At 38.0% G+C, this 26845-nt stretch overlaps 1 protein-coding gene and 1 long non-coding RNA gene across 4 annotated transcripts in view; one reads left to right on the forward strand and one right to left on the reverse strand.

Moving 5' to 3' along the window:
- The window catches only part of LOC308189874 (uncharacterized protein), a 72882-nt gene that overhangs the window by 16599 nt on the left and 29438 nt on the right, over window positions 1–26845 (reverse strand). Inside the window, exon 4 of the mRNA XM_080580443.1 lies at window positions 7501–7535. Within this exon, the coding sequence (XP_080436569.1) occupies window positions 7501–7535 (35 nt within the window). The remainder of the gene's footprint in view (window positions 1–7500; window positions 7536–26845) is intronic.
- Window positions 1–26845, forward strand: part of LOC308189875 — a 47630-nt gene that overhangs the window by 9179 nt on the left and 11606 nt on the right. The window contains exons 3-6 of one of the 3 annotated variants that reach the window (XR_013946691.1): window positions 8946–8995; window positions 12000–12269; window positions 15845–16084; window positions 20859–21022. This is a non-coding gene — a long non-coding RNA (uncharacterized lncRNA). The remainder of the gene's footprint in view (window positions 1–8945; window positions 8996–11999; window positions 12270–15844; window positions 16085–20858; window positions 21023–26845) is intronic. The other 2 variants (XR_013946692.1, XR_013946693.1) reach the window with 2 other exon arrangements.

Below are 26845 nucleotides of genomic sequence, written 5' to 3' on the forward strand. Positions count from 1 at the left end.
CAGGGGCTCGTTTGCCCAGGTGCCAGCGACTGAGGAGACTGAGATCCAGGGGTCAGAAAACCTAGTGTCTCAGCTGGGGAGCTGCTGGAGGGATCCAACTTATGCATGCATACATGTGTATTCCTAGTAACAGAAATTCAGCCAAAGAGGGGAAGAGGATGAGGCCACTGGTGCCGTTTGCATTCATGTGAGTGCTGAGCGTGGCTTTGCTGATCTGCGTGGCCGGCCATGTCTATATGTGCATATGCGGTGTACATGTGTGCTTGTGTGAGCGCCCTTCAGCCTCGCCAGACCTGGAGGCATGCTGAGGGCAGCCCTGCCTCTCTCTGCCTGTTGGATTTGGCAGCTCCTTACAAGCTTTTTTTCCACCACCTTTTAAAAGTTGGTTTAGCATCATGTGCCATGTTTTGCTCTCACATGACATACAGGTACACAACTTGCTTTCATATTTAACCTCCTCTTGTTAACCAAAATCTTTTAAAAACACGGTTTGACAGACAGTGCTGTAATCAAAAAGCTGCTTTCTGTCTCCTGTTGACTCTTTTCTGTTTTGCAGTCACTCACTGCTAGCAGTAAAGCATTGCATTGAGTCTTATTCTAACACATTTCAGCATTTCAACTGGCTCCCCAGTGTTTTCGTAGCCCATTTGGTGCTGGGAAGAGCTGTCCATCATTCAACAGTCAGACCTTAACAGAGAAAGGGAGACCTGACGCACACACACCTATAAGCATTGCTTAACTTCTACATAAGACAGAAGGCATTTCTAACTGACTTACACAAAAGCTTCTTAATAATGTATCAGCTTTCTCTTCAGAAGTTGTCTTTTATTTTTGCCTAGTAGCTTGCCTAGTAGCATTTTTTTTTTTTTTGGTGGTGGAGCAGGTCCAGGGTAAAACACATAATTAAAACTTGTCATGCATCAATCACTTCAGGGCAAATCATCCAGGTAAGTATTTTGGTTTTACTATAGGGTAAGTGGGTAAGCTTGGTATTTCCTGTGCCATAATTCAAATTTACGGCAGCAGACTAATTTGTATGCCAGATCCTGTACAGAGAGCAGTAAATTTGGTGCCACAGCTTTACTTGTAGGATGATTCATATCAGACTTATAAACATAACATGTTATCACATCAGATGATGTCTAATATCTGTCTACCATTCTTGGAAGTGAACAAGAGTGATGAGATAAGAACTGTAACAGAACATCACTGATTTCAGGAAATTAACTCTTTTTCATTGGAAACCAAAAACTAAGTCTAAAGATTGGGTTTGTTTAGGCCTATTTTTTTTTTCCAAAGATCTGTCAGAAAATTATTCTTATACTATGTTTCACATTTAATGTGGGTTTTGGAAGCAATGTCCTGTGGTATTGACTTGTCATACCTACATGGAAAAGCTGAAAAGACTTAACTACAGAAATCTTTAATCTAAGAAAGGTATATGGTAGGTGGATACCATAAAAAACATTCAGGTGCAGTGTGGGAGTTAAAATACAGCCAGACCTGAAAGCAGAGTTGTAACATTGCTGAGAGACCAAATCAAACACAACCTTGATTCAACAGAATTGACTCATCTCCAGGTAGACACAGGCTATGCAAACAATCTAGACTGACATGATTTCTGAAAGTGAACAGCTTCTATCCAGCTTGTGATAAGGGAACATTGAAAGAAGGAAGTTATTTTGATTTATTTGGACTACTAGTTGAAGCAGTGCCATTCATACAATAGTTCATCCTAACCAGACTTTTACCAACTTCACAAATGCACCAAAGTTCTTTCAGAAGATCATTGTTAGAATTTTACTTTGCTGCTCAGCAAGTGACACTTTCTTTGTCACTCTACACTACAAAAACATTTTAATGGAAGACCAAATAATTTATTCTGTCACAGGATTTTCTATGTTTACAAAGTGTTTTTGTAGGAATGGGCCAAATTCATATTAAGGTTATCAGTATTCTTGTTGTATTTCCAAGTGCTTGACTTTGCTATTCTTATAATCTCTTGATGTGATTGGGATGTGAAGTTTCAGGGAGCAGGAAGAGTGGGGCTGTCCTGGGAGGCAGCTGGAGCCAGGAGACAAGCCCAGCCCAGCCCTAGCAAGGTGATGCCCACGTGGCAGGACACAGTCCAGGAGAGCAGAGGACAGGGCTGGAGACTGGTATTCTGCAGCATCACTGGGGCTAGTGATGACTTAAGGCCCTGGGCTGAGCTGAAATGGGGCTCCTAGCCCATGGCCAGGGATAAGGAGGGGAACCAGGTGAGGCTGGTAGGGCCAATAAGACACTCAGGGCTTTGATGGTCATTTTCATGAATTTTCTTTCTTTCTTTCTTTCTTTCTTTCTTTCTTTCTTTCTTTCTTTCTTTCTTTCTTTCTTTCTTTCTTTCTTTCTTTCTTTCTTTCTTTCTTTCTTCTTTCTTTCTTTCTTTCTTTCTTTCTTTCTTCCTTTCTTCCTTTCTTCCTTTCTTCCTTTCTTTCTTTCTTTTTCTTTCTCTTTCTTTCTTTCTTTCTTTCTTTCTTTCTTTCTTTCTTTCTTTCTTTCTTTCTTCCTTCCTTCCTTCCTTCCTTCCTTCCTTCCTTCCTTCCTTCCTTCCTTCCTTCCTTCCTTCTTTCCTTCCTTCCTTCCTTCCTTCCTTCCTTTCTTTCCTTTCTTTCCTTTCTTTCTTTCTTTCTTTCTTTCTTTCTTTCTTTCTTTCTTTCTTTCTTTCTTTCTTTCTCTTCTTTCTTTCTTTCTTTCTTTCTTTCTTTCTTTCTTTCCTTCCTTCCTTCCTTCCTTCCTTCCTTCCTTCCTTCCTTCCTTCCTTCCTTCTTTCTTTCTTTCTTTCTTTTTCTTTCCTTCCTTCCTTCCTTCCTTCCTTCCTTCCTTCCTTCCTTCCTTCCTTCCTTCCTTCCTTCCTTCCTTCCTTCCTTTTTCTTTCTTTCTTTCTTTTTAATCTATTTTTTATTTTTAACAAGCAAATAAAAATCTCCTAAATTCTGCCATGTAGTCTTCCGTGACATTGTAAAGTTTAAATCTATCCATGGACCTATGAGAGAGGAAGTGATGGAAGGAGCAGGTTGCTGTCACAAACTGGAGGAAGAGATGTGCATTGCAAGAAGCTTTTCCATGAAGCAGTTGCAGTTCTGGAATCAGCCTTGGTCTCTGAAGTGTCCTAGGGAATATGGATTTTTTAATCTTTTTTTTTTTTTTTCCTGAACTCAACCACTTCTTCCCTGTTCTTTTTAACTTCTGCACATCCTAATTTTGTATCTTGCTCACCCAGTTTCTCTCTTCTACTTCCCTCTTCTTAGCTAGCCAGGCCCACTCCTTTTCTCAGGAACAGATGTCCACATTGAGGTACCTTGTTGCAATCCCGTTCTTACCCAATTTGTCTGAGGGTAACCTGCCTAGCTCTTCCATCTAAGTTTGCTTTCAGACACCGTCCCTATCTCCTGTCTAGTCCCTTGTTCTGAGTCCCTTTGCCTAGCCAGTTCCTTCTTCTCCAGTCCTGGTTCCCTTTGGCCCTGAGCACTTCTGTCTTTGCTCCTCACCTTCACTGAATATCAACAGATATCCCTTCTCAGGCTGCATTCAAGATAACTCCAACAAAGCCCAAATAAGCTTTTACTATACAATATGTACTGCTGCATCCAACTCAACTGCAATAGCAAAATATCAAATAATGAAGTGATTCTTATGAATGAGAGAAAGCAACTATCAAGGTAGATGTCACAACATTTATTGCATGAATTATTTGTTAGATGTGCCACAGAAATGAGCTCTTTCCTAAGGAAGGAGTCAAAAGTGGTTGAAAACTTTGTAGTGTTGATTTACTGATTCATCTTCGCAAACAGGGTGGGAACCTAGAGAGGATTATATTGTTCATGGTATTTCTTTCAGACCTTCTGCAAATTAGAACCTGCCTTGTGAGACTGAAGTTTTTATTATTTGCTGTTAAATTATCCCCAGCCAAATCTCTTCTTTTTTATTTTTTTTTTATTTTATTTTTTTTTCCTGCAACCACGAGCCATACGACTGAAGTTACAATCACAACAGAAGTTCAAATTACTCTCCAGACTTTCCATGCTGACTTGTTATACTCAGAATTTATGGTCCAAAATTATTCCCACCCCTGGAAATTGTCATTTTTTTTTTCAGATATTTTAAATAACATCATTGCATCTTATGTTTAGAAAGCAGATGTCATCCACAGACTAGCAGGACAAACTCCAGGCAGAATGCTAGCTTAGTCTCTAGTGCTCCTTCAGTGCTTTCACAAATTACACTGACTTGTGTTTAAAGGGATAAATTGGAGTTTTGTCTGAATAAAGGCTTCATCTAAGTAAAGACTTCAATTGAGGACTTTAGTCCTACAATTAGAAGCATCTGTTCCAATGTAAAGCTAACATGATTATTGAAGCAACCTTTGATGACCAAAATTCTCAAGCCTGAAATAAAATTAGTCTTAAACAAATTTGGTTTGCTGCCCAGGGTACAGCTGAGCAATCAGATTTCAAATGATTGGTCTAACCCTTTATTCAGCTTGAAAAATTGGGGGGATTTAAAGGCTAACAGCTTTAAACTAAAATATTGTAAGTTTACACTATTGATCATTAAAGAAGGATTGGGTAGCTACAAAAGATTTTTGGTATCTGAAGTTCTGGTAAGTATTATCTCAGTCTTCTGAGGCTCAGGAATATAGGTGTATCACGTTTCTGTATTACATGGCTTGTAACTACAAAAATTATGGACAGTTATTTTCAGAATGAGCAGGAATAATAAGGTTAGTCTTCTCTGTACTATCCCTTGAACAATGTACACTGTATTTCTATATATATTAAAAATAATTTTCAGAATATGTTTTTAACATTTCCATAATGTTACCAATATTTGAAAGAAAGAAAAAAATTTTCAATATTAAATATTTTTATTGTGGTTGTGTAACCACAATAAATGTCAAAATCCTTGATTAGATTGTTCCTTATTATACTGTCCATGGACTTATCTAGCAAGCTTGGAGGAAAAACAGTCCAAATACATACAAAGAGACAGATGTATTAAGATAGCTTTGACATCTTTGTAAGGAGACACCCTCCCAAGGAGCATACTTGTATAGGTGTTGGTTTGTATTGTTCTAGCAAGGTCTAAAATCTGCCCCCTAAAATTCCTCTAAAATTTTCTGTAGGTACTGACCAGGAGACCTACAGTGTTTTTTCCCCTTGCTTATGCTCAAAAATTATGATTTGGCATCTGTTTTCACTATTATTTTTATTATTTTTTTTTTTAAACATGGAGGTTCTGAATGAAGTTCAGTGCATTGGCTCTGAAGTACAGTCTTGCTAAACAGCCAGACAGGATACACATGGTGCCCACTATCACGTGCTTCAAGTGTTCATGGCATTTAATTTTTTGTTCCCTCAGTCTTTGCCCTGAAAATATTTCCCACAAAATCACGACTGTCTCACTCAAACTGGGATGGAAGGTGACCCTAGGTTAATGATGATGTAAAATTTGATTCATTTCTTATTATAGAGTATGTCAGTTTAAAACAATATGTGTAATATCTTCAGACTTCTGTGAATTGTTTTAATAATAAATAATATTATTCTTTGGCAAAACTGTGAGAAAAGATCTAAGGAGCCAAACTGTGTCGGTGTAAATCAGTGCACTTTACCAGTCCTAGCCCAATACAGAGCTCTGAGATTTATCCTTTAAAAAGCTCAGGCTCATTTAATGTTTCATATACACATTTATGGCTCAACCCAAATACAGAGATTAGTCCTGCAGAGTCCCTAGGTTCATTGGTAGTGTCATGAAAATGCTTGGCTGTATTTGAGCAGATGTCTGAGCTGGTAGGGCTAGTTGGAACCAATGCTAACTAGTGCTGCATTTCTGCTATGGCTGGAGCCAGATTGCACGAGAGCTCTTCCTCTCTTGCATTACAGGGCCAAGATGTGGCTTATGCTACATGGTGGGAACAGAGCTAGGGTACTTGTATACTTCAGCTCTTAGCAAGAGGTGATCACCAACACAGTGCTTTTCAAACTGCAGTGGGTGAGCTTCTGGCAGGGTAGGCTTCTGTCCTTTCTGCACTTAGGAGGAAGCTCAGCCTTCACTCCGCACAAGGGTTTGCAGGCGCAGGGGTGGGAGTGGGAGATGTCGGTGTAGGTCAGGAGATTTGCTGTTTGAATGGTCCAGAGGTCAGAGCTCATTCTGACTAGCCTAGGCACAAGCCTATCTTATTCGGTAAACAGCATTACCTCCACTGCAACATTTATTTATATTTGGGCAAATTCTGCCAAGAATTCTAAACCAACCTTTTTGTACTTGCCTCTGGGAAGATGTCGAAAGCTTTCAGCTCCCATTAAACTCATCCTTTGCATAGGTATGGGTAAACCTTTAGTGCACTTTTCACTTCCTCATGCTTAGGACAACAGGGAATAAATTTTCTTTGGTCTGCAAAAGTACAGTGGTTTCTTATGCTTTCTCTAGTACTTGGGATCTGGGCATGCTCACCAACTTGCAGGCTTGGATGAGTGCCCACAGTCTTCCTGCTCTGCACCTTGCTGTTTCCAGCAGGAAGGAACCCAGATGCAGCGGCCAGACCCAAGTGTCCCACCTAAAGCAACAGGGATTGGAACTGCAAAGTACCTACATGCCCTACAGTCCTAGGGACTGGCAGGTTACAACTGACTGGCACATTCATCGTACTTTCCAGCTCTGCCTTTGTCCCTGTCTACGACTAAAACATTGTTCCAAGTCCTGGAGCTGCAGATAAGTTCCCATTTAACTCATTTTAATGCAACTTTCTGCACCATACTTAGGAAATTACATGCAATCTTCACATCTGGTATCTTCAGTGATTCCCTTGATGATCACTGGCTTGGGGGAGCAAGACCAAATCTGCAGAGTTTGTGTAGCTACGTTTTGGTATAGTCTAACAGATTTTCTGTGGACAAGTTTGGACATGAAAGTATTAAATCTGTAAGAGAAGAACTTTGAGAAGGCTGTTTGTGTCTTCTACGTTAATCATCATTACCACCCACATCATTAAAAATACTCCAGAAAACTCTGTGTTAGATAAGATAAAAATTCCTAAGCTGCTGGTTATAAATAAAGAATGATTCATGTTCGTATGTATTATGCTGCTAGTCATGATTTAATAATCTGTTTTAAAGATGCTAATTTTAGTAAGACATTGGATAAAACAAAATGACTTTTCTTTAACTACACTGTCTTTTTATTCCTGTAAAAACATTAAGCTTAGAAGAGAGAATGTCATAATATGAGGTGATCTCAAAAGAGACTTTTTGCACACGTGGGAGGCATGGCAGAGTGTAATAACAGGCTGGTTTATTTGTTGATGAATCCCAAGTTGACAACTCGGTGATAAATAGTGTGTGACATTGAATTGGTTATTTGTCTTTGTTTTTTTCTTCTTTTTTTTTTTATTTTATTATTCTCTCCCTCTCTCTCTCTCTCTCTTTTTTTTTACCCCACTTGGACTATTTTTCTGCTTACCTGGCATTTGGGAACAAACCAGAAAGCGAGAAAATCTACAAAGGAGAGAAAAAAAGTTACAGTTCTATTAAAGAAATTCATCTGTTTCTAAATTTCCAAATGAAATGAACTTAGGTCCAAATAACATTAAAACTCATGTCAAGCAGTCTTGAAAATGCACTGGTAGTTATGAAGTTCCCATTTAAAAAATATATCTTTCTGCACGAAACAGAGGCAGAGCATTTAACTCGTTTGCCTAAGCCAATGAAAGACAAGGAAACACGTGCTGCACCTTTCTGAGGAACACCTCCCACTGAAAACACTTGTTCCACATATTGGGGACACTGTCGCAGCTCCCTCTGGGGAGATGCACCTTTCCATCTGCCTGTGGGGGCAGAGGAAAAACTACTCTGTCAAAAGTGAGTTAGTAATTATGAAACCTACATCCAGCTACCTGCAGCTGAGGAAAAAAATGTATCCTCATTAAAGAGAAATTTCACGATTTCACAGCATTACTATTTCCTAGGCTGCTTGACAGTGCTCCCTGTTTCTTAGGTTTGCTCTTCTACTACAACAGAGTGTAACTTGGGAACCTGGCCAAAAGCGATAATCATATTTGATTAGAAAGACTTCAGCACCCAACAGTTGCAGATTATAGGCCCTTTCCTCTCTCACAAGAGACAAACCAATGGTGTACTACAGATTTATACTTTATCTTTCATGCCTATGAATGACATCATGATTTTTTTTTTGAGCCATGTGAGCCGTAAGGAGCATAATTTTCAGCTTGAAATCTTTCTTCAGAGATGAAGCTAGATTTTTTTTTTCTGATTTTTGTTATACAGTTCCTCTTTTCTACCAACATATTACTTTGCTTTCCTGCTTGTCCAGCTGATTTGAATGATAATATATTTTACAGATTTCTGTTGAAGTCTCTATTAAAATAGGAAGTGTTCTCACTCAGGCTTCAATTTATATTTTTCTACTTCTGCCTTTTAGTTTTTGACCCACTAAAATTTCCTGGAGTACACTGCCTCCTGCAAGTAGATAAACTATCTAGTCCAACCACACAGTGCTTTCATAAGAAAAGCTTTAAAGCCATTTATGCAACATCCTTGCATATTATCATTCAGCTATCTTGTCTTTTGATGTACATAATACTTTAGAAGATGCTGAGTAAATAATTTCAGCTCTTTGAAGTGCTAGACTTATTTCCATTCTGCAGATGGAAATCACTGGAGCATAACAGACAAGCACTCAATTACAGAATAGCACTGCATAGAGCAGAGATTTGTGTGAGCAAGAACTGTGTTATCCTGAGTGTTCCTAGTACAGTTGAGATCTTGGGGCACACTTGCAGCACCAACAGTGGTGTGCTGGTCAGATACACAGTGTGATGTGCAGAGAATACATCCACCCCATACTCCCACCCCCATGTTTTATTATTATATATTATATATTTTCAGAATAATGTATCTTGATCAAAGAAGGCAAAATTCAGAAACACATTTCCAAGGTAAGTAAAGACTTTTATCTTAATTACAGCACCACTATTAATCTTAGAAGTGTTTTATATGTATTTTCTACTAGTAATTTGTTATAGGTTTTCCTTGCATTTACAGTGCTGTAAGACCATAGCTTTAGAGGTGTCTGCATGCTTGTTATGACTTAAGAGGAAGTTACCTGGAAGTAACCATGTGTGACAGTATCCTGATCTGGCTCCCTTTGTTGTCCACGAAAGGATTTTCAAGGTCTTGAACAGAATCTGGATCATTCTCCTACTGCCATAGTCGTTTGCCCTGAGAGGCTCACTTGCAACCTCTTCAATTACCTTTCAAACACTCAAACTGTTGAGGCTAAGAGTTTGTATCTATTGTAATTTGGCTCCATCACATATTTTATGTAATGGGTGTGCATAGTGCCTTATCAAAACACAGAGCTCTGTGCTTTGCTTCACATATAGACAAATAATGATTAAAAAAAAATAAGAAAAAATATAAAAGCATGCATCGTTGTATATAACAAATGCTTCTCTTTTTTTCTGTTTCCATGGAAATTCTAAATTAAACTACAAGTTGTTGCTATTAAATGGTAACAGATCTGCACAGTCCAGAAAAGCACTTCTGCATTTGTGATCTCTCTTTTGTGATAACCACCACAATATTACAGCCTGCTCCTGCAGTGGCAGGAAATGATATTCAAATTTTGCATTTCTGCTTAGCCCACATAGATATTTAGCCAGAGATAATAAGAAAATACTTCACAATTATGCTAGCTAAGAGTCTATTATCCCTTCAAATCCATGGTCTGCACAGAAGGGAAAGCTGAAAGGACTATTTCAGTCATTTAGGGTATATGTTTCTCTGGCACACTCATAATCTGACCAAAGCCATTATTTGGAAGTCATTTGCACTCAATCATTTTGCCTGTTAATGAGGAGTTACTGAATCCTCCAAGCATTAATCCCATTTAGGAAAACACAAAGGCAATCTGTACCTTGTATCAAGCAATTATGATTGCATTGAGCTTGAGGAATTCAGTCATTTGTTGGAGGTTGATTTTCCCACAACAGACCCTCTAAATAGAATTACCAAGCCTTTCAAATGTTAATTTGTTAAGAAAAATATAATGGCTAATAAAGACAATTAGGTTTGTATTGTAAATACTGGACTGCAGGACTAAAGCTGCCATGGCTTGTCAGAACAGTGTGGCAGGAATCTGTAAAACTAAGGATGGAAACTATCTTCTTACCAGAATAAAGAACATGCAGATATTAGCATTGGTCCCCAAAATATATTTCACTCAATGTAAATGTAACACTGAGCTAAAGAAAGTGAGGCCTGATTTTATTTTATTTTTTTTCCCCATAAAATAGGTTTATGCAAGTAATACTGAAAGTCTGAGATTGTTAGTGAAAGAGTAATATGGCACTCTTGGAAAAAAAGCAGGTCATTTAGAGATAAGAGCATCATATATAAAAAAGATTTGTGCTTGTAATTCTTTACGTAGTTCTGCTTGTGCCTCAGCAAGAGCACTTTGTTCATTACTGGGTCCCAGACTTCATGACATAGCCCAGAGAAGAGCAGTACAAATAAGTTTAGAAAACATGAAGTTTTGGGAAAAGTATAAAAAATAGAAACTAAGGGAAAGTGGTAGGTAGCACAGGACAGAAAGAAATTATATATCTCTTGAAGGTTCTTCTAGCCCTGTTTGCAGATAGCATGGGCAACATTCTCTTTGATTATCTTTTCTCATCTCTGATTGCTACAAATAAAAAAAAAAATCCCGGGCTGAGTTTTCCTTCTTTTATTAAAGTGATACTCTGCAATCACTCTCTTTGTAACAATCATTTTATTCCCCAAGACAAATGCTCATAAACAGCCTAAACAATACAGAGAAATCCATGAAACCATTTAGGAGTGAATTTGACTACATGCCTAGATCTAGTTTTAGGAACTCAGTGTCTCAGGTGGTATGGAATACCACTTTTTTTTTTTTTTTCCATCAGCACCTGGATAGATATTATAACATACGAAAATGTCAGGGCAATTATTCATTTTTCATCTGCTAGCTTAGTTATTGCAATACCTTTTTGTTAGGGCTGTCATTCATACAGGTCATTCAGAAACTTCAGTTCATACAGCATGCTTTCCTGTGTTTGGTCATGAATATCAAATAATGTTCTCTATCCTTCCTCCTATGCTTTTTTTTTTTTCCCCACTATATTCTGTTATTATTTATCATGCAATCTCATGTGTTTATTTTACTTTGTTAACTATATATGCCTATGACCTCAGCTAGTTCAGAGGTTTTGCTTTTCCATGCACTTCTGGCTTAACCCAGGTGCTGAAATTCTCAGACACCAGATTTAACCAGACAGACTTGAGCAAAAAGGGGAAAAAAACAAAAACAAAAACATAGTTCAGGGATGTCCAACTATGTTTTGTGAGGGAAATGATGATAGGGAAATACTGACACATTTTGTTCCTTTTTTTTTTTTAAATAAATAATAAAAAATTATTGTAGGTCTTGTTTGGTCTTGTTTTATTCCTTTTTAATATTTTTCATTCAGAAGACAAACATGGTTTATAAAATCACAGGGCACAGGCGTAGAAGTAAGATGTAATACAGCACTGATAAATCATGCAGACCTTGATGTCTACAACTTTACATTCATATTCATATCTTGTCTAGTCACATCTATGTTGCCAAAGAAACTGCTTAATTTTCCTTAGACTGTGCAAAACTGGACAGAACATTTCCAGTACTCAATGCTTCTGTTTCATCCAGAAATACTGTGCAAAAAGTTCTCTGCTGTTTCAACACTTCCTCTTTCAATTTCACTTGGAACCGAGGAGTACAGGGAAGTAAGCAAATGAAAAATTAACAAGAGGAGAACAAATCACTCTAATTTTTGGAAAAATCATACTTTATTATTATTATTTTTTTTCAATTATTGCTCCATGTAGGTCATACACACAACACTCAATGCGCTTTTCTCTAATTTGCTGCTTTAACAGATGCGTTGTCCACAAGCACAACTCGCTCTGACCTTCAAGGACATGAGTAGGGTCCACCTTCTCCACCCCCCCTGTTGTGAATGGGTACCAACTCAGAGCACTACTGAGACTGCATCCCATTGTCAGGGGGACTCTCACAGATCATCCCAGAGGGCAGGAAGGAGAAGACACCCTTCCTTTCTTAGCATAGTTTATGTCATCTTGCATGTGCTTAACCGGATGGCTTCACACTAATATCTGTGGGAGGGAGAACGCCTGAGCTAAATGAAGGTAAGTCTGACATGGGGAAGGAAATCGTGTGGGTCTCTCTACGTTACTATGAGGTGAGTTGACCCCACAGGAATTACTTGGGATGAGTATGGGTAGAAAGTCTGAATTTTGTAAAACTGGAATTTACTACAATGAAGCATTTATCAATAACCATTTTTACTCTCCTGTCCTGTGCATGTTCTAAGGTAGATCCCTGTGTTGCTTGTTTCCAGGATTTACTCATCAAATCATGTGTTAATATTTTTGCTCTCACTTGTTTGCTGTGGTAACAAATTTTAATTATGTAGCATATGGAAATGTCATGGAATGGAGACATGAAATTCATGTATTTAAGTCAGCATATTTATAAGAGTGCTTTTACAGACAAAAGAGTTTGCTATCAGTGAACCAGTATTTTTCCCTGATCCTGATACTGTTGCGTAAGGTAAATAGAGCTAGCTTTGCAATGGTACAGTATGTTACATGTTAGCATAAAACATACTCTGGAAGAAGATCTAGCAGTCTAATTCCATTCCAAAAGAGCTGATGTGTTCAGAAACCTGACTTGGTTCAACTATAATTTTTGGCATTGAAAAGAAAAATTTCCAAATTTGGGAGGGTATTTGGCTCAGGATAGTACTATGCCTGTATTATCATTCACAGAATATTTAGGCCCACAAGTAGGTACTATGCATTGTTAATTGGGTTCAGCAAAAATTGAATTCTAGAGATACCACCTTTGGCAAAGAAATTGAGATATTGATCTGCGTTCAAGAAGATGTTCTCTTCTGCTTGGCCTGTTTGTGTTTCTACTTCACTGAAAAAAAGATTTTTAGCTGATAATGTTTTTTAACACTTTTATGAAAAAATAATTGAGTGTAATAAGTAACAGAGCTCTAATTCAGCTGATGCTCATTGCAGGGCAATGACCAATGCCACCCATTATGTTGAGAGACAAAGAGGCTGTCTCAGTGGGGAGGACACCAGCAGCTGTGCTGGTATCACTGGAGAGACCTCACTCTGTTCTCTGGCTCTGAAGCTGGGTGACATGGCCCAGCACGTGCCCATGTCTCAGTGCCTTCCTTGTGCCCCAGGCAGGGCACAGGCATCCAAACCACCTGCAAGAAATGTCCCCATGGCACTGGCATGGGCTGGAAGCTTTGCCTGCACCTCACCCATAAGAGTGGGCACAGGCCAGAGTCGTGCCCAGGACAGTTGGTTGAACGCTTCAGATGATCCTGGACTAGAGCTTGACTTCATGCCCTGGACCTGTATTTGCTAGTAACAGCACATCTGATATATAAGCTACATAAGACCCAAACGTCAGAGTAGTTTCCCAGAGATAGTCAAAGCATGTGATAAACATTTCTGTTCAAGTAACATGTTCAACTGAATTGCATCTCTCCAACAATACTGATGTGTTGTTCCTATTTCTGCTGGCCTCCAGAGACAACATAGCATGGGGCTAGGAAGCAAGATCTGTTCCTTCTCTAAAATAATACAAGGACCAAATCTGAAAATACTGAACTTGTACAACAGCTAAAAGGACATACTTTTATTCACAGGTTCTTTAAAACGCAAGTGTAAAACCTTTTAGTTACCACGGTAGCTAAAGATATACATTTTTAATGCAAGTTTATTAATTTTCAGGGCTTATAGATCAACTTTAATTTCAAAATCATGTAAGTCTGTATGTAACAATGACAAGAAACGTGAAAGATGCACAGTATGAAAAAAAAAAGACAAAACTGTTAAGAGATTATAGTAGGAAACAGCTTTATCGGATCAAACTGGCTGGGGCATGGACTGGATGATCTGAATCTTAAGAAATTGGAGTGAGTATGAAGTGGGACAAGGCCTTCCAAATTCAGTATGACCTCAAATGTTCGCACAGTAATGTTTTCGTTGAGTCACTGGTGTCATAGGAGCTGCTGATGGGTCTGATAATTATATTCATGTCAGGAAGCTATACTTTTTAATGGTTTCACAGTTGTTCTCACTAGTTATTTTCATAAAACTATTCATGCTTATTATGGAAGTGATTGAGGACAACCAGGAACAGGGTTATGCTGTGGTAGTCACCCTGCAGAGACCCTGAAGGCCAAAGAGAGTTACCTGATTACAAAATGCCACCAAAATGTCACACATGCCAGTAGTGGGTGGCCCCGCTCACTAAGCAGAGATCAGGGAAGTTGCCACATTAGCACAGTGATTAACAAAGCCTGCAGGAGCAGTGCTGTGCCCAGGAGAGTCCATGAGCACCCTGTGTGGCAGCCCACAGGAAACCCTGCAGGCAGCAAGGAGTGGTAGGGCCTTTCTCCTTGCCTGCCTCGCCCTCGCTCCTGGCTGTGGGAAGATGACCTTTCCTTTTCTGATTCATGGTCTGGGCTTCTCGCTCTCCTGCTCACTCTGCTGCTTTTCAGGAAACGAGCTGGCCTTGCTTTTTCTTTCAATATGATTGAGAAGGCAAGGTGAGTGTAATATGATATGGCTGTGCAGTGCAGTAATGGCTGGACTACCTGATGAGATGTGGAAATCCTGGGCTCAGTAATTTTGGGGGGTTGAGGAGATTTACTATGCACACCCTGTACATCCCAGAAAGAGGACTGCAGCTTTAATGTAGGAGAGGGGTACTCTCTGTCCGCATTGTTGAAACTGGGCTTTATGCTAAAAGGAGGCAGTCCCTGCAGTCCTTCTCTGACTGGATGTGTTTAAGAGAAAGGGAAGGCTTTCATGGTATTTCGTGTATTATTCCACCAGCTGCATGGTCAGTGCATGTGCAAAACCCAGGGTGAGCCATTCCCACAGCTGTTTGTTTGGGTGAATACTGGGTTCCCAGGACAGAGTGCAAGAGCTGAGTCAAGTGACCAGTTCTCTGAAAACTGAGATGCTTTAGAGCATGAACAAAAGGAAATCTTTTAGGTGGGTGGGAAACTTCAAAATAAATAAAGAAATAAACCACATCAAATGCTAAACTAGATACATCAAATTTATGGGAATTGTTTCAACACTGAAGTGCTTTCCCAGATCAGGTCCTCCAAGATCATGTAGGCAAGATCTCAATACTTCAGGCAAATTATCCCTTACAAATCAGTAATCAGCAAGCACTATACACAATCAGTTATTCTAATAAAGTCTTCATTTGCATTAAAGTAATGTGAAAGAAATGAAATGTTGGACTGTGTACAGTGTTATTCCTAAGAGGGTGAAATGGGAAAATGATGGTGTATGGTACAAAAGGAAATGTAAATAGTTTCTGAGACCATTACTGGAATTTCTGGCATAGGAAACATTTTCAAGTACTGTGCTATGAATAACTGCTGGAATGGATAAGGTAAATCACTATTGGTTATTGGTGATTCTAACAAATTGAGGAACTACTATAGAGGTCTTATTTCTGGTCTAAGATTCAGAAAAATGTACCCTTGCTAAATCAGAATATGATGACAGTCCCTGAGGGGGAAGTGGTTATTTCTTGTAAATCTCCAGATTTTTAGCTTCCTTTTTACCATCAGCTCCTTCTAGCAATCTTACAAGTGCAGAATAGAAGTGTGATTTCCTGTGATCTTTTTTTTTTTTTCTTTTTCTCTCTCCAGATTGAATTGACCACAACTGCTTAAAGTTCTTGTTTTGCTTTCAGTGCTGATGCTGGAGAAAAAAAAAAAAAAAAAAAAAAGAAAGCAACTCACATACATTCAGCTCCTTCTATTGCACATACAAGGGAAATGGGAATATTTGTGCAGTAGAGTCATCATTTGGCTCCAAACAACAAAAGAATATTTATTCAGCCTTTGGGCATAATATAATCTAAAGAGGGGCAAGTGAGATTTCAAAAGGTAAGACTTCTCTGTTTCCCAAATTTCTGCTTCTAATTAACTGAAACTCAATGTGAAAGTTCTTTTCATTTCCTTTCCTCTCTTTTTCCTGTCAGTCTGAGAGCATTAAATGCTGCATCAGAACTGAAGAAGAAGCTGTTTGTCATCAGTCTCTGCAGGATGCTGCCATTATGTCTAGTAACATTGGCATATTTATCACACTTGGCAAATTCCTCCTGTCACCACTGAATGCTGTTCACCTTCATTTTAATGTGTTCTTTCCACTTTGCTCTAAATAAACAAAACAGCAATTTTGTGATGTCTGCTTTTCCTGTTAAGACACAAATGCCCCAACTACCCCTCTGTAGATGTGGCTGGAATACCATTTCCAAAAATACCTCTGTTTATCAGAAAGATTACCACTTTCCAGTAAGCATTTTTTCAAAGTTGTGGCAGGCAGTTTGATCTAATTGGCATTACTGATCTAAAATATTTAGTGAAATAGCAAATCAAAAGGTTCTTTATTGGGTGCCATTTAGGTCTGGATTTACTTGTTGTTTTCCAATGTAATTATTAACTGGGGAGGTAAGATTTACAGAGAAGTCCTGAAACTAATGGAAACAACATCTACTGTGGATGGGCTAAACAGTTAGGACTCTCCGATGAGTTGCCTGAGTTCCCTCTACCTTCTTCCTATCCATATTTTGTTAAGTGGTCCTTCCAGTTGAGGCATACCAGTTTATTTTAGACCACGTAGATCAGACCTAATATTACCACGTTCAGTGAAGATACAGCTGATAAACATTTGCCTGTGATTTCATTCCCCTAGTAAATTTGTTCTCTTGGGCAGGATCTCCTACAATTCACTGAGGAAAAAATAATGGGGCATCTGTACCTGATGAAGGGGTGAGGGAAGAATTTTTGATGTTTGCTGCAGGGAGCCCATTTGCTCTCAAGCTTGGGATTCCTCAGTAAGCTGCAGCATGAAAAACTGCTTTGCTACTCAAGGTTTTCTGTGTAGCTGAGATACACACACTAGCTCAAGTAGATACTGCCTGAAGGGATATGTACGATGTCTTTCTGAGTCCTACCAGCACAGCTAAGCTGGTACACCTTTGATTTGGTCTTGCTTTTGGTTTCTAATTCTTGCTGTCAAGCTTCCAAGCCTTGGATACTCTTTTCAAGTCCTGATCGCTTGTTACAAGCATCTTATGGTACCAGTAGATAGTTGTGCAGCTTACACACAAAACTGACATCGGAAACAAATTTCCTATGAAGATGTGTGTGGGAAAAAAAAAAAAAACAACAATGGCTTTTAGACTTCTGCTTAAAATAGAAACTAGATTTTCTCTGAAATTCAAAAAAAGATGGATTAAGGTCTCTTCCACACCTGTCCTGTCACTTTGTACATATCCTCGTATGCCCTTACATTTTCTGGTGTTGGTCAAAAGCAGAAGTACAATACTGATCCATTGAAAGAAACATTTCTCTGAAACTGTTTTCCCCATCTTAATACAAATAAGGAAGTACCAGAAATTTCATTTGAAAGCCGACAGTTGCAAAATTTCTAACAATTTTGCAGACAAAGGAGATTAAAATACAGAAGTTACAGATGAAGAGCTATTGTTTGGGTGCTTATTCAAGCGTGGAGCTTGTCAACATATCCAGTCCTAGATAGTGTATTTTAATGCTTAGAGTTCTGGATGTTCAACTTAGCCCCAACTTTTTCCAAAGTGACAATTCAAATCACTGCTTGTTTCTAACAATCTTTGGGTGGTTATCTCTCATCTTCATAATATATGGATATTTGGAATAATTGCTAGTCATTCAAGTGTGATAGCTGTGAAAACAATGATTCAGAATGTGCATTTAATATTGTATTTTACATCACCATGCTGATAGCTATGAAAGAAAAGGTGGTCAGTAGTTTTACAATTCGGAACCATTTTAACTTATTGCATCTAGCATTTCTGTTAACCAGAGAAAAAGATCGTTATATTGAAGTGCTAAGGAGCAACAGATACACGTGCTTCCTCTGTGGATCTTTGGTGACATTTCTATGCTGGGGGATAGGGCTGTGAAAGTTGCTGCTAGGCATGAAGAGCTCTAGTCAGGTTAGTCTTCATATATACTAGTGTAAATGATTCTTGCATTAGGTCTTTCATGTCAAAGACCAGGTTAGCTAAGAAAGGAAGGAATAACGACACAACCCACAGCTTGTTGTAATGAGTTTTTCCTGACAGATTCTATCTTCATACACCCCTAATATCCTTTCAATCCATAAATGCTACATATTGTTAGCTTCATACCATAGCAAGTCTGGCAAATGCTTTACCAACACAAGAAAAAACACAGAAGTAGTGAAGAAGGCCGACTGTATAAGAGGCAAAACAGAGAACAAACTAAAAACTCCACAAAAAGGCAGGAATGCAGTAAGAAGTCATTCCTAAGGCAAGAGGGAAATAAAAGAAGATGGAAGGAAAGGAAAGCTTGATCCAGCTACAATACAAAAAGGAAGGATAAATAATGATAAAAAAAAAAAAGACGGAGCCATCACATATCTCTTAATAACTTTTTGACTGGGAATATCTGACCTGGAAAGAAAAATAATCTTAGTTGCTCAGATGTGGGGTTGGTTAGCATGTTTAGTGCTAAATGACCCATATGCATAGTCAGTGATGTTACTGTCCAGCTGAATAAGAAGTTATCTGTTGGCCTTCAGCCTCACCAGATAATTAGGTCTCTTCCAGTGCACACCATTCCTATTTCTTAATGAGTTGCTGTGGGTGTTGTAGGTACAGACCCTAGCAGGGTAGTGGCAGCCCCTTGTGTGGGGTGGAAACCACAGCTGCACATCTTTGGTATTGGGATTGCTAGGAATCTGGCTTTGAGGAAACTTGGACTGGCCCCATCTTTGCTGAGTTACATCCTTCCTGGTGTTACGTGAAAGATGAGGATGAGCTCTGAAGTTCATGGAATTAAATAGAGCTTTGTTCCTTATGGAGAGAATTTAAAGGCAAAGTCATCTATATGCCATAGCTGGATAATAGGTGAGTAAACACTTTTGCTGATCACTGTGAAAGGAGCTGAACCAGTGAAGAACCTGAGTTGCTGAAAATTTGTTTATCATCCATTGAGTTGGTGGTACTAGACAATGGGTGAAAGAAAGCTTGTTTGTCTTATCTACATTATATATCCTCCTTTGCTGCCAGTAATAATCCCATGGAGCTTGGTTTAAAGGATATTGTTAATGGCACCCATACAGAGATGACCGCACTCGGTATTTCTGATGTTTCTATTTCCTCACTAACAGTCTTTTAATCAAACAGCTGTGTAGAGAAGAAGGGGAGAGAGATCACATTTCATTAACATTGGCTTTGATAGACTTGGAGCTAAAGCCAGAGCTAAAATGGTACGTCACCGGTCTAAGAGAGCTAGGAGTGAGGTACAGTGTTTCTGTCTTTCGCTTGATCTGGGATGTAAATTATCCTTATCCCATTCTTACTTGAGTGCAGTTGTGGATCTGTGCCTTTCAGCTACTCTATTAAAGGTGTGCTTTTGATGATAGCCAGCACTGCTCAGCAAATAAGAATCAGTATGTTGATATTGGCACTATACATAGACTGTTATACTTTCCATATACAAGGAGCAAGGCATTTTCAGCTTAGTTACTGTACTTCCCTTAATGTGAAGGGAGAAATAAAACATTTGACTGTTAAAAAGTGTTTACTCTCCATTTTGGGTACCTTACAGATTTCTTCAAGTGATGGATTTCTTATGTAAAAAATGTAATACACAGAATCTATCTGTGTAGTCTTCATCCATGAAATATAGGGCCTTTCTAGATTTTAAGAATTAGAGGGTTAAGGAAGTACCTTTGTAAATGAAAAAGCTTTTTTTGCTTTTTTTTTTTTAACTCAGCTTCATTAAATATACTTACTGCACATTGTATTTTCAAGTCACTTAGTTTTTGTGCATGTCTCAGATGTGATACATGATTTTTATTTCTATCATTTTATTGAAGCGGAAGTCAAGAGATAGGTGATGTTAGTTGTCTTACAGATAACAAAATGCTTGAACAAGAGGTATTACTACTTGTTGAATTTTACAAGAAAGGCTACAGGACACATTCTTGCTCCCAGTCCCTGTTTAGTAAACAAACCTGTTTTCATCTTGAGGGGTATGTATATATGTGCACGTGTAAACAGAAAGAAAGAAAATGTTCTGGAGCATCATGTCTTTGTCTAAGTCCTTGCGGTGTACTTTATAGCAGCAAAAAGCGGTTGTTGCAAGCAACTCTGGTGAAAGCTTTTAATAATCACTTGGCTGGGTAAGAAAGAAAATGAGTTTCAGAATGTCATCAATGGTGGTGATCAACAGTCTGTACTTTCAGTCTTTTTCTCATGTTCTGAAGGAAACATCAGACGTGATTTCTTATGATGCTCTAGTACTTTCACAAGTTTAGAGGAGTCAGCCTCAGAATCCTGGGCAAGTGCCAGTTGGCACAGCACATGCTGACACTTTACTGTTAAATAGGACCATTATTCCTTCTTCATATTCTGTTCTACACTTCTCTTCTGTGAAATGTTGTTCCAGAGGTTTCATTGCTAAGTGATATGATCCCTCTGGTACACAGTTTATAAATCAATTTATAAAATGTGGTGAGTGCCTTGATCTTCTCTGGATTAGAGGTGATTTGCAAATAAACATGCACATTAATATATATATTTTTAATTTCACAGCCAGCACTGTAACTTTGAAAAATGAGTTACTTTTATAGCCTATTATTTTGCAGTGCCATGTCTGAGAATGGAAATCATCCAAGTCTGACAGATGAGCTTTCTCTGTGGACAACAGACGTAGATGGAGTACAGCAATGACAGCAGCATTAACAATGGCAGGACACCAGGGAGCGACTTGCAGAGCCCTGGAGCATGAGACTGGCCTGCTTTTACTGAGGTGGATAACAATTTTTCCAGACTTTGTAGCTTTGATCAGATTCAGTGGCTGCAAGAAAAAGTCCCCAGAGTTGATTTTTATAAGTCTTAGTGCAGAGGGTGCTGGTCTTTATTCATGTTTTACAGAAGTAGCTGCACTTGATAGTAACTTCCAATGTCTTTCCATACCTGAATTATGATTTTAACAGGAAGAGTGTTGTGATGGCTGACAAAGAATTGTTTGAAGAAATTGGATGCTTTAGGATATCTAGTGAAACTTCTTATAGGTTGAGGTCAAATTTAGTTACCCAAAAACTGGAGACAACTTCTTTAGAATACAATGAGGCAAAAATTAGTTTCTAATGAGCCTGTGGCAACAAAAAATGTAATACCTCTGACGTACAGCCATATAAAACTGCAGGGTTTTCATTCTTCTTTTTCATTAGCAGCAGCTGAATGATCCCCTGTCATAAAATACAGGTTTAAGTTTAGGACTTAAAAGGTACACACTTTAGAAGGAATGCTAGCAAGAAATACTTTAGATGTGCTGTTTTTTCCAAATGTTAGGAGGAAAAAAAAAAAAAAAAGGAAAAATTATTCATTTGTCTTGGTATCTAAATATAAGGTACAATAAAATGCATTATTTAGCCATGCCATGAGATTATAGGAATTTTATTCTTTTTTTTTTTTATTTACTTTTTCCTTTTTAGCCCTTACAGTGAAAATGTTACACCTTCCGATGTTCTGCAGATAATTTATACTCATCTGTCAAAAGAAGTATTTTTTCTTTTTTATTTCTCATTACAGAAACATAGTTCTTATGATTATACTGACCTAATTGTCAGTGTCTAACAACTTTGAATTTCCTCTTATTAATCTTTTCATGTTGGAGGGGAGCTTGCTGGACCACTTGCTCTGAAAATTAGGCTTCCACTTGGACTCACAAAATCACAAACTGTTTTTTAAAATGTAGACCATATTTTATAGACCATTAGTACTCACTGTGACACTTCTTGAACCATAAGGGCCACCCCATTAAATTACACATTCTCAGTGAGATAGGCGGTACTTGTCAGAGACATAAATAAAGTGTGAGGAATGATCAGGTGAGGGTCTAATCTCTCAGGTTGTGCAGATTTATTACACTAACTGCTCTTTGTTGCTAGCAGATTAACATTAGCATTCCTGGGAAATATGTGTGTTAAGAAAGAATTGACTGAATGCTCTTACTCTTTAGGAGAAAAGGAGTGACAGATTACCTGAAAGGAAAGGTGCTATGACAGAAGCCTAAAGACACAAGTGAAAGGAAGCTATTGGAACATACTGAGAACTGTACGCTCAAGAAGACTGGGTAGAGGAATTAGGAAAACATAAAAAATATGAGATATGAATATAATTTCACGGTTTAGAATAGTGGCTAGAAGTCTTGGTATTTAAACAGTCATATCATCAATGGGGACAGATCTCTCACTCTAAGATCTGGGTCAGAATTCCTGTGTGAAATCACAGACGGATATTGTTAAATGTGACAAAAAAACATTCAACAGAAAATGTTGCAGCATTTCCTTCTTGTCAAATGTTGTATATATATATATGCATATATGCATATTTGGAAGTCTGACTAGCCTGGAAAAGTATGTCAGTATCTGGTCTCAAGTATCCTTTTTCTTTCTGAATTTCCCAAGACATGGAGATTTTCACTGCAGTATGAATTAAACTGTTTGCAAGCTTTTATCTATAAAACATCATTTTAGTCACCAAATCTATTTTCTAGCATCTTTTTCTTCACAGTACTTTCTTTGCTAGATTTTTTTGATAACAACTACTAAACTTGGAAGACCACCTACATTGCTACAATGCCTTTCAGCAACTACAGCTTTCTAAGAAATGCATTCACTAATTTATGAACACTAAATAATAGCCTATTGTGTCTGTGTGAGCATTCCCATTTTTCCTCTAACAAAGCACCTATTTTCAACATATGGTTCTCAGTATGGTCATTTTCAACATCAGCATTTCTAGAAGAAAAATTGTCATCAGAGAAGATAGATGGTCACACACACACACACACACACAAAAAAAAGCCCTTTTGCTTGTAAAAACAGATACAAAAGGATTAATGTGCATTGGTGTATTAATCTGTATACATGCATTAACTTTAACAGAATCAGTTCATGTGATAAATGATGTAGTTGATTTTTTTTTTAATTTATAAAAATATAATGCAATAGTTTCTGTTTTATTCTTTTCTTCTCCCACAACAGATTGCTGCTTACTGCTAACCACAGTGCTAAAAATTTTAAATTAATAGGCTTTGTAGCAGAGTTCACAGACCCTTAAGAGAAATGGACCAATCTAAACAGGATAGCTTCCAATAAATGGGGAAGTACTTCATTCTCTACTCATGGAGGTGTTACCTTTCTGTTTGCATACTTCAGTACTGCAGTCTGTCAAGTCATTCAGTCGAAACTGTGAATCGAGTCTTGACAAACCTCTTACATTGCTGTACCAAGAGGAGAGCTCTTAAAATAGTTCTCACAGTTCTTGCTTCTGGCTTTGAACCTTAGGCTCCCAGTTCAGTAGAGCATGGTTGTATTCCTGGAGCACAAGGATGGAAACAGCCAGCAATGGTATGAAGTTGTTGATAATTACTTTAATCATCAAGAAAAACCATAATAAATATGAATTTAGGACATTCATAAGTAGGACATTCATAATATGTGGTTATATGTAGCTGAAATGTTTTCAAAAAGCAATCATTTAAGAGTGTTTTTCAGTTTTCTGAACAAAATAAAATATTCAAAACCAAACAAAAATTGATTTTTTTTTTCTGTTAAGTTATGTAACAAAACTTGGACAATGCTGGGAACGGGAGCTTCAGCAATCTTTCAGGCCTCCCATACCATGTGATAGTGCCCTAAGGCAACTCCAAGCAGCAGTAAATAAATGAGAGTCCTTGTCAGAAAGAGTTTATAATCCGTGGGCTTTCTCCAGAGCAGATCAAATGCAATCAGAATCTAAACAGGAGCTCAAAAGGGTTTATGAGAGAACGTCAGGCTCAAAATGTTCTGAATTAGTACTCAATGAATGATTGATTTTTTCCCTCCTTTTTTGTTCACTGGCAGTTAAAAGAAGAAATAAAAGTTATATCATACAGGTTTCTGCTACTCTCTGGGTACAAGGACAGGAGAAATTTTGAACTAATTTTACAGCTGGTAAAATCCTGTCAAGTAATATCCAAAATAAATGTCCTCCATTTTTTAAGGGAACTAGAATGCTAATGAATATGTCCTGATCAAATAACCAAAACTGAAGGACGATTTTATAAGTTATTTTCATTTTAAAATGAAAAACAAAACAAACAAACAAAAAACACCACACATAGAAACACACATGAAAGTGTTGAAATGGAAAATTTTGACTTTGAGGAAAATTTTGCTATTGACTCCCCTTCCTTTACCAAGTGCAAGTCATGTAATCTAGCAAAACTGGTCAAATCAGCTTGCCAACATCCCTGCATATTTGCAGTGAAAGAATTTGACTTGTAAATTTCAATTAACTGTTTTCTTAAGAAATTTAATGACCTCCAAATTACTGATCTAAAAAGCATCTTTAATTTCTTTGGTTTTGGAATTGTTTTCTCACCATTTGGGTGTCTATCTTTTTCCTCCTATCTACTTTTTGATGTCAGAGAACCAGTCTGTGACTCATGCCCTCTTCCTTTTTTCTGTGGCCACTTTTTGCCTCATCTGATATTTTTACCTTCTTTACTATTTCCTTTGTTCTTGTTGTTTTGGTCTCAGTCCTTGCACATTTGTTGTCCTACCCATCCCTGACTTACAAATGTCTCTCTCACTTGTTTTGTGACAAAGACTTACAACTCTCATATTTTCTGCTATCCTTGTGTCCCTGCTCCCCGTCTCCATTGCTCAAGTCCTTAACATCTCAGCTGGGAGGCCTGAAAGGCAGTTGAAGCAGAGTGACACATGCCCCCCAGGACCCGTCCTGCCTCTTTGTCAAGAGAAGTTACACATTACTGTTAGTGCTGCCAGAACTGAGGTGTGTCTCCCACGTTTATTAGGACATTATTTGCAGGGGATGTGGGTGAGAGATGAAAAGCAGCTTTCAATTTAAATTTTGTGCTGATCTGACACCTTGATTCATCTTGGAAGAGTTTAACCCCCAAACAGTCAGTGTCACTGTCTGGCATCATTCCAGAGTCATTTCTGTCTGCAATTTGCTTGCTGAATTCAGTTAATTGTGGACAAGTCCATGTTTCCCATGTGTTCCATGAATACATGAATATATCTTCATTTTAGCATTTGGCATGGAAAATGCTGCTGAATGTTCTCTATAATCAGTATTAACAATGCTCTCTGGTTTATTTACTTACATACAAATTTTATCAAGCCTTGTAGGAGCAGATGACTTTAAACTTAAGTGCTGCAGTTTCTGTACTGCAACAGGATTAAAGTGCTTTAATGTCAGGCTATTGTCTATCCTCTGTGTTCTAATGAGAGTATTTTATTACAGCTCTTAATATGACTGGACTGGAGAGTTTATGAGATCATTCTAGGTATTTAATGGCAGCGCGTCGCTAATTATGTCTCCTATTTTTGATTTAATAAACTTCAATGTCTGATGGCAGCCTGGCAAATATAAACCTTTCAACCTCATCAAGTTTTGAGAGGCTATGGGCAAAAATAAGCTGTCATGACTGTATATGAATAGTATTTAAGGTGCAATTGCTGATTCTTTAGCAAAGAAGCCAATAGTACATCAAATCTGATTTCTGATTAAAAGGAAATTAAGTGGGATGATTCTTGGACATGGGATTTCTAATAATGTAAAACTCTTGGTTCACATAAGTAACACAAGTAAGTTGACATAGATTCTGAAGCCCTGAAGTGGTCAGGCAGTTGGATTTGATGATCTTTGTAGGTCCCTTCCAACTGAATTTTCTATTCTATTCTATTCTATTCTATTCTATTCTATTCTATTCTATTCTATTCTATTCTATTCTATTCTATTCTATTCTATTCTATTCTATTCTATTCTATTCTATTCTATTCTATTCTATTCTATTCTATTCAAAATAGAAGTGAAAGACTCTCTTTCTTCCACTATCCACTTGCAAAGGGTTGTTGACCTTTTGCCAGGCCCATCTCTCCAAGAGTGGGAGAAGTTAAAAAAAAATAAACAATAAAAAAAATGTCTGCCCTCTCAGTCGTTTTCCTGAGGTCTCAATTTAGTTCTGTACTAAGAAACTGGGGACCAAATCTAGGAGTGAAGATTAAAATGGTGCACATGGGCTCTTTGTGGCTAGGTAGCTATCCATGTGATTACCCAGAAAAGATACAGGAAAAGCCACTGCAGAAGTAGCTTTTTAATTTCAAGTACCATCTCCCTCCTCTGATCACCCTTTGTCCAGCTAATCTTTGCATATCACCATACAGGTCATGCTTCTGTCATTCTCATGAGGAACCTGATATTGCATCCTGAAGGGAAACAGGACTTTTTTTTTTTTCCACTTATTTCAAAGCAAGCATGTTTAGACATTTTGATTTCTCTACAAAGACACAGGCACAAACACTTGCAGATGTCTTTGCGTTATGTGTCAGTGCTAACTCTGGCCCTGAGTCTGTATTATCGCCTCATATTATTGATTACCTTTCTCTTTGAGCTCAAAAAATCCAATGGCATTTTTTGTTTTGTTTTAAATTATGATCTTTCCCACCTAGCTATTGAACAAAATAATCTATTTCAGTGTGTGACTTTAGAAGACATTTAACAGAGCTAAACTTTTTGGTCCTACTCTCCAAATTGAGCTATAATGAAGAGCATG

Source organism: Anser brachyrhynchus, assembly GCF_964034855.1.
Source record: "Anser brachyrhynchus genome assembly, chromosome: 2".
Lineage (NCBI taxonomy): Eukaryota > Metazoa > Chordata > Aves > Anseriformes > Anatidae > Anser > Anser brachyrhynchus.